The 12,664-nt window shown below is 45.1% G+C and overlaps 1 protein-coding gene across 10 annotated transcripts in view; it reads left to right on the top strand.

Moving 5' to 3' along the window:
* Positions 1-12,664, top strand: part of MAPKAP1 (MAPK associated protein 1) — a 176,417-nt gene that overhangs the window by 29,949 nt on the left and 133,804 nt on the right. For 6 of the 10 annotated variants that reach the window (XM_075905713.2, XM_075905705.2, XM_075905706.2 and 3 more), the window contains one exon: positions 8,437-8,520. The exons of the other annotated variants lie outside the window; for them this stretch is intronic. In XM_075905713.2, the coding sequence (XP_075761828.1) occupies positions 8,437-8,520 (84 nt within the window). The remainder of the gene's footprint in view (positions 1-8,436; positions 8,521-12,664) is intronic. 10 annotated transcript variants of the gene reach the window in all.

The raw sequence follows: 12,664 nt of genomic DNA, 5'->3' as shown, positions 1-12,664 counted from the left end.
TCAAAGCTGATTAGAATATATCTACCTTCCAAATGGAAGACTGCTATTTTCAAACAAATGATAGCATGTATGACCCATTATAAGTGGCCTTGAATGTTATGGATGAATGTGTGAAGGCTGAAATTTTGTTTGAAAGTTGTATTTACAAATTTTAAAGATAGTTCTCAGCCAGTTTTCTACATAGGGAGGAAAGCTTAAGGGGAGAAAAAGCATAAGAGAAATATTATGAAAATATGACTTGTGTCTTCATGAGGTTTTAATTAATGTTGTTGAGAAAAATGACTCCTGTTTTTAATGTAGCTTTGCTTTTGTATGTGAAAATAGGAAACTTTATAATGAAATGAAGCCAGAAATGCAATTTGAGGTTTTTATCTGTTTCTTGGAGCAATAGTTATAACTAATATTTTCACTGTAAATACCTATTACTTCCTTGTAACTTATAAATTAGTGTTTCTTATTGTTATATTGTGCTGCTTAAATGGTAAAATATGGAATAAAATCCATTTTGTAGCGTAAACTGATGTCTATTCCTCTTGTATTTGGCACAGACTCTCAGAGCATTGTATGGTCTATCATTGTCTACTTTTTTCAAAATTTGTATGTATCTTAATGTAGTTCCTACATAATATCTGTGCCTAGGGCCCTGTGTGTTTCTGGCTGCCCTATGTAAGATCTTCTTCTCTTCTATGTTTCTGCTTTATGGAAAATCTATTAGTCACTCACAAGATTCCAAACATGATTGCACTAACCCCTATACAGAGTTACAGCATAAATTTGACACCTCTATTGATGCATCTTAATGTATTTTTGCCTTTTTACTCTATTAAGCAATGTATTGAAGGTTTAAAGTTTAATCTTCCATACCCTCCAACCCCTTCTGCTTAGAGTTTTGTAGCTTTTGACCATTGATGGTATAATCCTCTCTCCTCGTTTCTTAAGCCTAACCATATCGCTTGAGGTTTCTTTGCATTGAAATACACCATGAATCCTCAGGCTCTTGCTTTAGTCTAGCTAGTTCTGTTTTCTCATTCTTAATGAGGACCACAGATCTGAACATTGCAGGGTCTCTGTTCCATGCAGCCGTGGAGATGGACCAGACCTATCAATTATTAGCAGGGGAAATGTAGCTTCTGCCCTAATGCTGCAGAGCAAAAAACAAAACCGAGAAACTCCCATGTCTCCAGGTTTTGGCTTTATCAGCAGAAGGGATTCCCTTTCTTCTCCCCACAGCTTCCTTCAGATGGTGCTCTAAATGGCACAAAGTGAAATGTTTCCCTCGAGCAATATAAATCTGCACAACGCAGCATGGTCAGTAACCCTCAGGTCCAGATTCCCCTGCTCACCTTCAGACAGCAGCCTGAGAGAGAGATGCAGAAAAACCCAGGCCATAGAGGTGCTGATGCCTCTGAGCCTGCACGTCTACACAGGAAATTCTTCCTTGTTGGGGGAAAAAGGCCAGAGTTTAAAAACTCAATAGTAAAATATATATTCAAAAAATAAAACCCCTCCCACAAAGGCTAGCCTCTTTCAGGCAAGAGCCTACCGAGCACTATAAACTATGATCATGAATTCTGCAGATACCCTAGACAAGCTGTAGCTGTATATCTCTCCTCATGCGCTCTGAGAAGGTTAATTCTGTGTTAAGGAGGTCAAGCTGAATGGCTTGGACAGCGGATAAGGGTGTTGTCTCTAGCTGCTGAGTTATTCAGAAGAAGAAATGTCCATAATTTTAGCTTCCAGAAAATCTAATTCAGTCAGTCTGCTCAGGGATTTGCTTCAGGTTTATTTCTAAGACAGAGGCCTCACTACTGCCTCTATCACAGTATCATGGATTCATGCTGGACCTGGCATTCTGAAACAGAAAGTTTCAGAAGGTTGAAAAAGCTACCAGAGGAGAAGCTGTTCTGGATTTGGTTTTAACAAATAGGGAGGAACTAGTTGAGAACTTGAAAGTGGAAGACAGTATAGGGGACAGTGATCATGAAATAATAGAGTTCATGATCTTAAGGAAAGGTAGAAGGGAGACCAGCACAATTGAGGTAATGGATTTCAGGAACGCAGATTTTGATAAGCTCAGAGAACTTGTAGGTGAGGTCCCATGGGAAGCAAGACTGAAGGGAAAAACAACTGAGGAGAGTTGGAAGTATTTCAAAGGGATGTTGTTAAGGGCCCAAAAGCAAACAATTCCGCTGTGTAGGAAAGATAGAAAATATGGCAAAAGACCAGCTTGGCTTAACAAGGAGATCTTGCATGATCTCAAAATAAAAAAGGAGCCATATAAAAAATGGAAACTAGGACAACTAACAAAGAATGAATATAGGCAAGCAACACGGGAATGCAGGGGCACGATTAGAAAGGCAAAGGCACAAAATGAGATCAAACTAGCTACAGGCATGAAGGGAAACAAGAAGACCTTTTATAAATACATTAAAAGGAAGAGGAAGACCAAGGACAGGGTAGGCCCACTGCTTAATGAGGAGGGAGAAGCAGTAACAGGAAACTTGGAAATGGCAGAGATGCTCAATGACTTCTTTGTTTCGGTCTTCACCGAGAAGTCTGGAGGTGTGCCTAACGTAGTGAATGCAAGCAGAGAGAGGGTAAGTTTAGAAGATAGGATACACAAAGAACAAGTTAAAAATCACTTAGGAAAGTTAGATGTCAGCAAGTCACCAGGTCCTGATGAAATGCATCCCAGGATACTCAAGAAGCTGATAGAGGAGGTATCTGAGCCTTTAGCTATGATTTTTGAGAAATCATGGCAGACGGGAGATTCCAGAAGACTGGAAAAGGGCAATTATTGTGCCCATCTATAAAAAGGGGAATAAGAACAACCCAGGAAACTACAGACCGGTCACTTTAACATCTGTCCCAGGGAAGATAATGGAGCAGGTAATTAAGGAAATCATATGCAAACACTTGGAAGGTAATAAAGTGATAGGGAATAGCCAGCATGGATTTGTGAAGAACAAGTCATGCCAAACTAATCTGATAGCTTTCTTTGATAGGATAACGAGCCTTGTGGATAAGGGAGAAGCGGTGGATGTCATATACCTAGACTTTAGTAAGGCATTTGATACGGTCTCGCATGATATTCTTATTGATAAACTAGGCAAATATAACTTAGATAGGGCCATGATAAGGTGGGTGCATAATTGGCTGGATAACCGTAGTCAGAGAGTTGTTGTTAACGGTGCTAAATCCTGCTGGAAAGGGATAACAAGTGGAGTTCCGCAAGGGTCTGTTTTGGGACCCGTACTGTTCAATATCTTCATCAATGATGTAGATATTGGGATAGAGAGTACGCTTATTAAGTTTGCAGATGATACCAAACTGGGTGGGGTTGCAACTTCTTTGGAGGATAGGGATATAATTCAAAATAACCTTAGCAAGTTAGAGAAATGGTCAGAGGTAAACAGGATGAGGTTTAATAAAGAGAAATGCAAAGTGCTCCACTTAGGAAGGAACAATCAGTTCCTTACATACAAGATGGGAAGCGACTGTCTAGGAAGGAGCATGGCGGAAAGGGATCTAGGGGTCATAGTGGACCACAAGTTGAATATGAGTCAACAGTGTGATGCTGTTGCAAAAAAAGCAAATATGATTCTAGGTTGTATCAACAGGTGTGTTGTAAGCAAAACTCGTGAAGTCATTCTGCCGCTCTACTCTGCACTAGTTAGGCCTCAGCTGGAGTACTGTGTCCAGTTCTGGGCGCCACATTTCAAGAAAGATGTGGAGAAATTGGAAAGGGTACAGAGAAGAGCGACAAGAATGATTAAAGGTTTAGAGAACATGACCTATGAAGCCAGGCTTCATGAACTGGGCTTGTTTAGTTTGGAAAAAAGAAGATTAAGGGGGGACATGATAGCGGTTTTCAAATATCTAAAAGGATGTCACAAGGAGGAAGGAGAAAATTTGTTCCTCTTGGTTACTGAGGACAGGACAAGGAGTAATGGGCTTAAAGTGCAGCAGGGGAGGTTTAGATTGGACATTAGGAAAAAATTCCTAACTGTCAGGGTGGTCAAATATTGGAATAAACTGCCAAGGGAGGTGGTGGAATCTCCCTCTCTGGAGATATTCAAGAACAGGTTAGATAGACATCTGTCAGGGATGGTGTAGACGGAGCTTGGTCCTGCCTTGAGGGCGGGGGGCTGGACTCGATGACCTCTCGAGGTCCCTTCCAGTACTATTATTCTATGATTCTATGATTTTAGACATTCGGAGGTCAAATTGCTGCTGTGTCTAGCATCCTCTGTGAAACAGGGAAGTAATGAATTTCTTTCTACCCAAATGCCCAGCATTTTTTTGAAAGCAGCATTTCTTCTAGATCCTCCTGAAGTGGGCAGATTCCTTTTCTGGGATCTTAACTCCGTTCCCAGGGCTATTACAGACCCTCCATTTGAACCACTCTTGAAGGTGTCTTATTTTCTAACCGTGATCGTGGTCTTGTTGATAGCAGTCAATTGGGTTCTCACGATTTGAGTAGTTGGGAGCTTCGCACACTTCCCCCAACCGCAGTACTGCACTTTCAATAAAGATAAAGTGGTACTCAGAATCAAGCTTGCCTTCATACCTGGCTGTGCAGAGCATAGAAAATTGTCCTTCCATCCCCTGGCTAGCTCCTTGCATTCCAAAGAGAAACTGTGGCACACTTTTGATGCCAACGAAGCTCTAAGTATATAAAAATGGCCATACTGGGTCAGAACAACGGTACATCCAGCCCAGTATCCTGTCTGCCAACAGTGGCCAATACCAGACGCGCCAGAGGGAGGAAACACAACAGGAAATCCTCACGTGGTCCCTCCCCTGTCACCCACCTCCAGAGAAACAGAGGCCAGGGACACCATGTCTACCCATCCTGGCTAATAGCCGGTGATGGACCTAACCTCCATTCATAGAATCATAGAATACTAGGACGGGAAGGGACCTCGAGAGGTCATCGAGTTCAGTCCCCTGCCCTCATGGCAGGACCCAGTACTGTCTGGACCATCCCTGATAGACATTTATCTAACCTGCTCTTAAATATCTCCAGAGATGGGGATTCCACAACCTCCCTGGGCAATTTATCCCAGTGTTTGACCCCCCTGACAGTTAGGAACTTTTTCCTAATGTCCAACCTAAACTTCCCTTACTGCAGTCTCAGTCCCTTGCTTCTTGTTCTATCCTCAGAGGCCAAGATGAACATGTTTTCTCCCTCCTTCTTATGACACCCTTTTAGATACCTGAAAACTGCTATCATGTCCCCCCTCAATCTTCTCTTTTCCAAACTAAACAAACTCAATTCTTTCAGCCTCCCTTCATAGGTCATGTTCTCTAGACCTTTCATCATTCTCGTTGCTCTTCTCTGGACCCTCTCCAATTTCTCCACATCTTTCTTGAAATGTGGTACCCAGGACTGGACACAATATTCCAACCGAGGCCTACCAGAGTAGAGTGGAAGAATGACTTCTTGTGTCTTGCTCACAACACACCTGTTAATGCATCCCAGAATCATGTTTGCTTTTTTTTGCAACAGCATCACTCTGTTGACTCTCATTTAGCTTGTGGTCCACTATAACCTCTATATCCCTTTCTGCTGTACTCCTTCCTAGACAGTCGCTTCCCATTCTGTATGTTTGAAACTGATTATTCCTTCCTAAGTGGAGCACTTTGCATTTGTCTTTATTAAACTTCATCCTGTTTACCTCAGACAATTTCTCCAATGGTCTAATTTGTCTAGTTCTTTGTTGAACCCTGTTAAAGTCCTGGTCTTCACAACATCCCCTGGCAAGGAGTTCCAGAGGTTGACTGTGCACTGGGTGAAGAAAAATTTATTTTTATTTGTTTTAAACCTGCTGCCTATTAATTTCATTTGGTAACCCTTAGTTCTTATATTGTGGGAATAAGTAAATAACTTTTCCTTATTCACTTTTTCCACACCAGTCATGATTTTATAGACCTCGATCATATCCCCCCTTAGTCATATCTCCACTCTTTTCTAAGCCAAAAAGTCCAAGTCTTTTTAATCTCTCTCCATATGGGACCTGTTCCAAACCCCTCAGCATTTTTCTTGCCCTTTTCTGAACCTTTTCCAATGTCAATATATCTTTTTTGAGATGAGGCGAGCACATCCTTTGCACAGTATTAAGGATGTGGGAGCACCATGGTTTTATAGAGAGGCAATAAGATATTTCTCTTATTCTCTCTCACTTTTTAAATGTTTCCTAACATTCTATTTGTGTTTTTTGCGTGCCTTTGCACACTGAGTGGATGTTTTCTGAGAACTATCCACAATGGCTCTAAAGATTGCTCTCTTGAGTAGTTGTAGCCAAATTAGTCCCCATCATATTGTATGTATAGTTGGGATTATTTTTTGCAGTGTGCATTACTTTACATTTATCAACATTCAATTTCATTTGCCATTTTGTTGCCCAGTCACTTAGTTTGATGAGATCTTTTTGAAGCTCTTCACAGTCTGCCTTGGTCCTAACTATCTTGAGCAGTTTGGGATCATCTGCAAATTTTGCCACTTCACTGTTTACCCCTTTCTCTAGATCATTTATTCGTAAGTTGAATAGGATGGGTCTCAGGACAGACCCTTGGGGGATACCACTAGTTACCTGTCGCCACTCGGAAGACTGACCATTTATTCCTACCCTTTGTTTCTTGTCTTTTTAACCACACAGCTCAGTTCAGAAAGACCAACGTTGTTTGTATTTTGTCATCTGGTGTCAAAGGGAAAGAAGGTTTCAAAATCTTTAGTTTCCAGATGACTAACATTTTGTATCCCAGAGGCATCCAAGTCTAAACGCGTCCACCCTCCAAAATCAGAACTGGGTCTTTGAGAGCGGTGGCAGTCTCGTGGACAGAAAGATCATATGTCTCCTACAAGGAAATCCATAAAGCAGCCGCTGACTCAGCTGCTCCTACTTTCTCCAAGTTCCTCAAGCTGTTAATCTAGTCGTGATATGAGGCTGCTTTTGGTTGATTGCTGCTCCTTGTTCTAGAGCAGGGGTCTCCAAACTTTTCTGCCCGAGGGCCGCATTAACTATCAAACAGCAGTTCGGGGGCCGACTACACACTTGAGGTCCAAATAAAAACCAATCAAAAAATGGATGTTGTTTTTAATTATTTATTTAATATTATTTTATTCAGTTATTATTTAATAACACATTGATACACTACACATGAACACCTGTATTAGTGTGAATGGTGAAATTGTTTCCTGGATGCCAAAATAGCAGACATTTCTGGCTTTAGAAATCATTGTTTGAAATTGGGGGTGGTTCAATATGTTCAGCCTAAGACACTCACACTTGAAGAGATGTGATCGCTCTCCTATCATGCAGGGAATGAGGTGACAATTTGTAACATAGCCTCATGGAACAAGGGGCATGCATTTTAATGGGAAAAGCTGGTTTGAAAGCAGACACGTTATCATTGTGCCACAGCAACCAGACCGCCTCCTGCAATGGGCACCAGCTCCTCAGCCCCGCCCCCGGAGAAGTAGCCCCTCGCTCCTAGCCCCTGAGAAACCACCGTCGGGTTTCCTCCCCTCCGTCCAGCCTCCTGCGATCCTCTGCCGCTGGGTCTGATCCGGAGCCCGCCTTCGAGACCCCCCTTTTTCGCCCGCCTGGCCAAGCGGCACGCGGAGCCGTTCCTGACCTGGGCTACCTGCTGTCCCGTGCGCGTGCTGGGGCCTCGCGCAGCTGCCTGCGAATCCGTTTCTCCCGCTGACACCAATGCTCGGACTCAAGCGCCTCAGGGATAATCTCGCCGGCACGCGGAAGAAGGCGGGGCCAGACAAAAAGGTCTCCACGGGCTGGATGAGAGGGCCTCGCGGGCCGCATCTGGCCTCGCGGGCTGTAGTTTGGAGACCCCTGTTCTAGAGTACCAGTGACCATTAGGGGAAGGGTCCTCTCATTCACAGCTCTCCATAACTGAGACACGTTCCCCAGGAGTGGATAGTGCTAGGAAATCTCAGTGTCATGGATCTATCTGTAAACCTCATTACAGATCACACTAGGAAAATGTATCTGTTCCTTCCCTGAACATTTCCTGCCTTAGAGTAATGAGGTCCACAGATCCTACCCACCCTGAATGGGCTGATAATTAGAGAAAACAATTGGATTAGTAATTGGCACTCAAGGGTGGTGGTTCATTGAATTCCTTGCTCTGCCAGAGGTTTGCTCGGTGTGGTGTCGGTGTCGAATATTTCTTGCCAACGCAGAGTGGCTAGAGATTTCCTAGGCTATGTCTCCACTACGTTTCTCAGAGTGGGCGCCACACCTCTCCTGCCACTGATTGACTTATCTGGTCTGCCCTGCCTCCATCCCTGCGTGGATCTGTAGACCTCATTACTGCAAGAAAGGAAAATGTAAGGCAAGGCCTGGATAAAATCTCCTGTTATTGCCCTCCCTTTTATTAAGTTTCCCTTCCTCCAAATGTTGTCTTTGGCAGACTTCACCTTCCTGCATTTGACTTCTTCCCCATCATTGGTGCATGAAGGGATCAAATTGGACCTTGAAAGTGACTTAATAGCTGGTGAGAGCGACTTCCCTTCTTTCTGGGATATTTTGACTCTTTGCCTTAAATAGAATGGTACCTTATGTTGTGAACGTCTTGTGATAGGAGTCCCAAACCCAAGGTATGTTTCAAAATAAAAATGTAGATTCTGATAATGGAACAACTGTGTTCAACTCTTCTCAGCCATCCTCCCTTTGCCAGCAGCTCTTACAAGCTCGGAGGTTAGAATCTGTTTTAAAAAGTAGGTGTTATTTAGGCTCTGCTGTATTGATTTGTGCCACATTCACCGAGGTTGATCGCTCGTTGCTTCCTGGGTTTTTTATTTCTGTTGATATCTTAGGCTTCTCAAAGGACAAAAGTTAATTTTCTCTCTGTCTTTCTCCTTCTCGGTTCTTTGCTTCTTTGTGGCTGTAACTCGCTATTTCCAAAAAAAACAGCGGTTGCTTTTTTGAGGGGAAAGGGGGAAGCATAATTTCTAATTGTTTTGAATCTGTGAGGTGTTTGTCTCAAGATTAAACAAATTCCACATGTAGACATCCCTAACAATACTGTACTGGAGTGGAACTGTTTTTTAATGTACCGATAAGCCTGACAGACTGACTGTTGCTGGTACATGTGGCAAAGAGATGCTATAAGTGTAGAATACTCTTAAATGATCCCGTAAGGGACTGACATATCATTGACTTAGGCAGGGTTGGCTGTAAGCAGCTTGAATTCCCTCTCCACTCCAGAGCGCGGTAGGTAAGTAATCTAAACTTCTTTCCTTCCTGGTGTTTGACTTTATAGGAACCTAGAAGATTTCCCTGGCATTGCTTGGGTCCTTCACTCAATTACTTTTTGTTTTTCTTTGTTTGAATCAGTGCTCTGGGGTGGTGCTGGGGAGGAGGGTTCAGGTGCAGGCTGCTACAGGGAGAGAGGACAACCCCAGACCTCTCTTTCATCACAGCAGCTTGAGGCCAGATGGGAAGCGCCTCTCCATGGCTACTGCACCTCCAATGGCCACGGCCAAAAGAGGGGTGCATGTCCCCCAGCTGGGGCAGGTCCAGATTAATCTGCGCCCTTGCCCTTCTCAGCCAGAATGAGGAATGCAGCAAACTGTGCACTTCCCCTTTCTCTCCATTAAGGGGAACAGCCAGCAGTGTTTCTGTATGAATGGGGTTGATGGGAGGGGGAGCTTCAGCCCCTCCACCTGCCCTAAAGGGTGACTGGAGGGTTGAAGGTTAGGGGCTGGGCCAGTCCCACATTTGGGGGGAGTGCCCCCAGCCAGCCCCTTTCACCTTGGTGATTCTGTCTCTTTCCTGTTTGGTTTTCTGAGAAGAATCCCATTCCAGGCATAACCCATTTTCCTTGCACAACCAAACTCTTATCTTTCTTCACATTTTAAGAGGAAGCTGTCTACCTAATTTTGTGGTCCTGGCTCTTACTGTTTTAGAGGAGTTCTTGGACAGACAGACAGACTGAAATACAGGAAAAACTCTCTCAAATATGTAGTAGATTTAAATAACAGTAAATAACAAACAAGAAAACAAAACTCACCAATCAAATATAAACCACCGTCTGAGCTTCGCATATGCAGGCTAGTTAAAAAGCTTTGTTTTATTCAGTAGAATGCCAAACTAGTGCAGCTATGTTGTTTAAAAAAACCAAACCAAACCCTAATCTATGGTTTTTTTCTACTAAATTTGAAGGCCGTTAAAATAGCGTTCCCTACTCATTTCCCTGTCTCTTCTCTCAACACTGTGGAGTGTGCTGTTGTTTTAGACTCTTGAGTCACATCACTTTCACAAACCTGTAAAACTACAAAACTCAGAGAAAGATAGATGCCACAGTAATGAGCACAGTAGAGCTCCAGAGATCCTCTCACGGCTCATCCCAACAAAAGATGGAGAAAACAAGCACATCTCAAACACTTCCTAAGAAATAACACAAGCAGATACAGCACTTGCTTTCTCACTTGTTCCAATGAAAACATGAGACACAACTCCACAGGACAGAGGTTAGCACTACTTTAATATAGTGGCAATGAGAATTTTTTAAAGCCAAAACAAGCTTGTAGTACAAACGGAATAGGTTATGGGTTTTAAATGGACATAATTATATAAACATTTAATCCTGCTCTTCTGCATTAAGTTATTTCTTGCTCTAACTAGGGATGTTAAATATCGGTTATTTGAATAGTTGATTGACCTCATGAATTCTTATTGGTTACTCAAGTCTTCTATAGTCCCCGGGGCCAGGGCCAGCAACCACTCCCGAGGAGTCCCCTGCCACTCCACACTGTTGCCAGAGGCTTGTTGTCAGAGGCAGCAGCATGGGGTGCCAGGCGGGAGCTGGTCCACGAGGGAAGCCCACTTAAAAATTAGCTCCCCTCCCAGACTGGCTGCCTGTTGCCCCACATTGCTGCCTCTGATACAGAGGTAGCAGCACAGGGTGGCAGCAGCCCCTGTCCAGGGGAGGGGCTGACTCCTGGACCCAATACAAGCCGGAACTGAGCTGGGCGGGCTGCCTGCCTCCTAATGCACTTAAAATGCAGAGTCTCAGTAGGGGTAGGTCCCGGACCTGTTGCAAGCCAGGACTGAGTTGGCTGCTGGTCAGCCTGCTAAAAAATGGGGGGGAGGGGCAGAGTGGTGCATGTATTCTATAGCATTAACCTATAAGGTTTTGCTTATCGGTTAATCGACTACGCTATTACATCACTAGCTTTAACCTATGGCCCCAAGAGAGTTTCCATTTAGCCCTCAATAATGAGCTGTGGGATTAAGACCAGAAAAAAAATTAATATCCCTTGAAACTCTTATTTTTTTAATATTTACTATTACAGGCAGTCCCCGAGTTACGCGGATCCGACTTATGTCGGATCCGCAGTTACGAACGGGGTTTGCTGCCCTTCTCCCTGGTCCGCTGGAGACCAGCAGACCAGGGAGACGGGAAGCAAAGCCTCTGAAGACGCCGGCAGCGGGACAGCCGTGGCGCGTCTGGGCTGTCTGCTGCCCGTGTGTTCCGCAGCTTTGCTCCACATCTCCCCAGACCAGGGAGACGGGGAGCAAAGCCGCGGAGCACGCGGGCAGCGGACAGCCCAGACGCGCCGCGGCTTTGCTCCGCTTTGCTACCCGTCTCCCTGGTCTGCTGATGTCTAGCAGACCAGGGAGACACAGAGCAAAGCCGCGGAGGACCTGGGCGGCGGGACCGCGGTACGTCTTGGTCCCCCGCCCGCGTCTCCCTAGTCTGCTGGAGGGGGGGGGTGCAGCTAGTACACCCCCCCCCCCCCCCCAGCAGTCCAGGCTTTTCTCCGGACGCCTGTGGTAGAGCAGCTGGGGCGCTGCCAGTTGGTCCCGCAGCGCCGCTCTGGGCGCTACTGGACCGACCTGGCAGCACCCCAGCTGCTCTGCCCCAGGCGTCCTGATTCAGCCGCTGCTGGTCAGTTTCAGCAGCAGCTGAATCAGGACGCCTGGGGCAGAGAAGCTGGGGTGCTGGTGGATTGGTCCAGTAGCGCCGAGGAGCGGCACTACTGGAGAAACCCAGCAGCACCCCAGCTGCTCTGCCCCAGGCGTCCCCAAGTCAGCCGCTGCTGAAACTGACCAGCGCTGACTACAGGAAGCCCGAGGCAGATTGCTCTACCCCGGGCTTCCTGGAATCAGCCGCTGATCAGTTTAAGGAGCAGCTGACTTGGGGACGCCTGGGATTCTTAAGTTGAATCTGTATGTAAGAACTGGCATCCAGATTCATCCTGTTGAAATTGATCAGAGGCTGATTCCAGGAAGCCCGGGGCAGAGCAACTCTGCCTCGGGCTTCCTGTAGTCAGCCGTTGGTCAGTTTCAGCAGCAGCTGAATCTGGACGCCAGTTCCGGCTTACATACAAATTCAACTTAAGAACAAACCTACAGTCCCTATCTTGTACATAACCCGGGGACTGCCTGCATTTATAACTCTGAATAAACTCAAGTCTTGAGCTATTGCCATCTGGAGCTATGTGCCTGTAGCTCCAGATACAGCCAGCTCAGTGTTAACCTGGACAAGACATTGAGCAGGGGACAGTTTTCAGATATTTGGGGAGCATACTAGACAGTGCTCGGGGATACTCCAAATATGTGGATCCACTTGTATATGCTGCCATGTTTTGGGCCCTTCAGCAGCCCCTGTTGGAATGTCATGGCTAGTGCCC

Source organism: Pelodiscus sinensis, chromosome 23 (genome assembly GCF_052426305.1).
Source record: "Pelodiscus sinensis isolate ZL-2025 chromosome 23, ASM5242630v1, whole genome shotgun sequence".
Taxonomy (NCBI): Eukaryota; Metazoa; Chordata; order Testudines; family Trionychidae; genus Pelodiscus; species Pelodiscus sinensis.
This window is presented reverse-complemented; position numbering and strand designations above follow the sequence as displayed.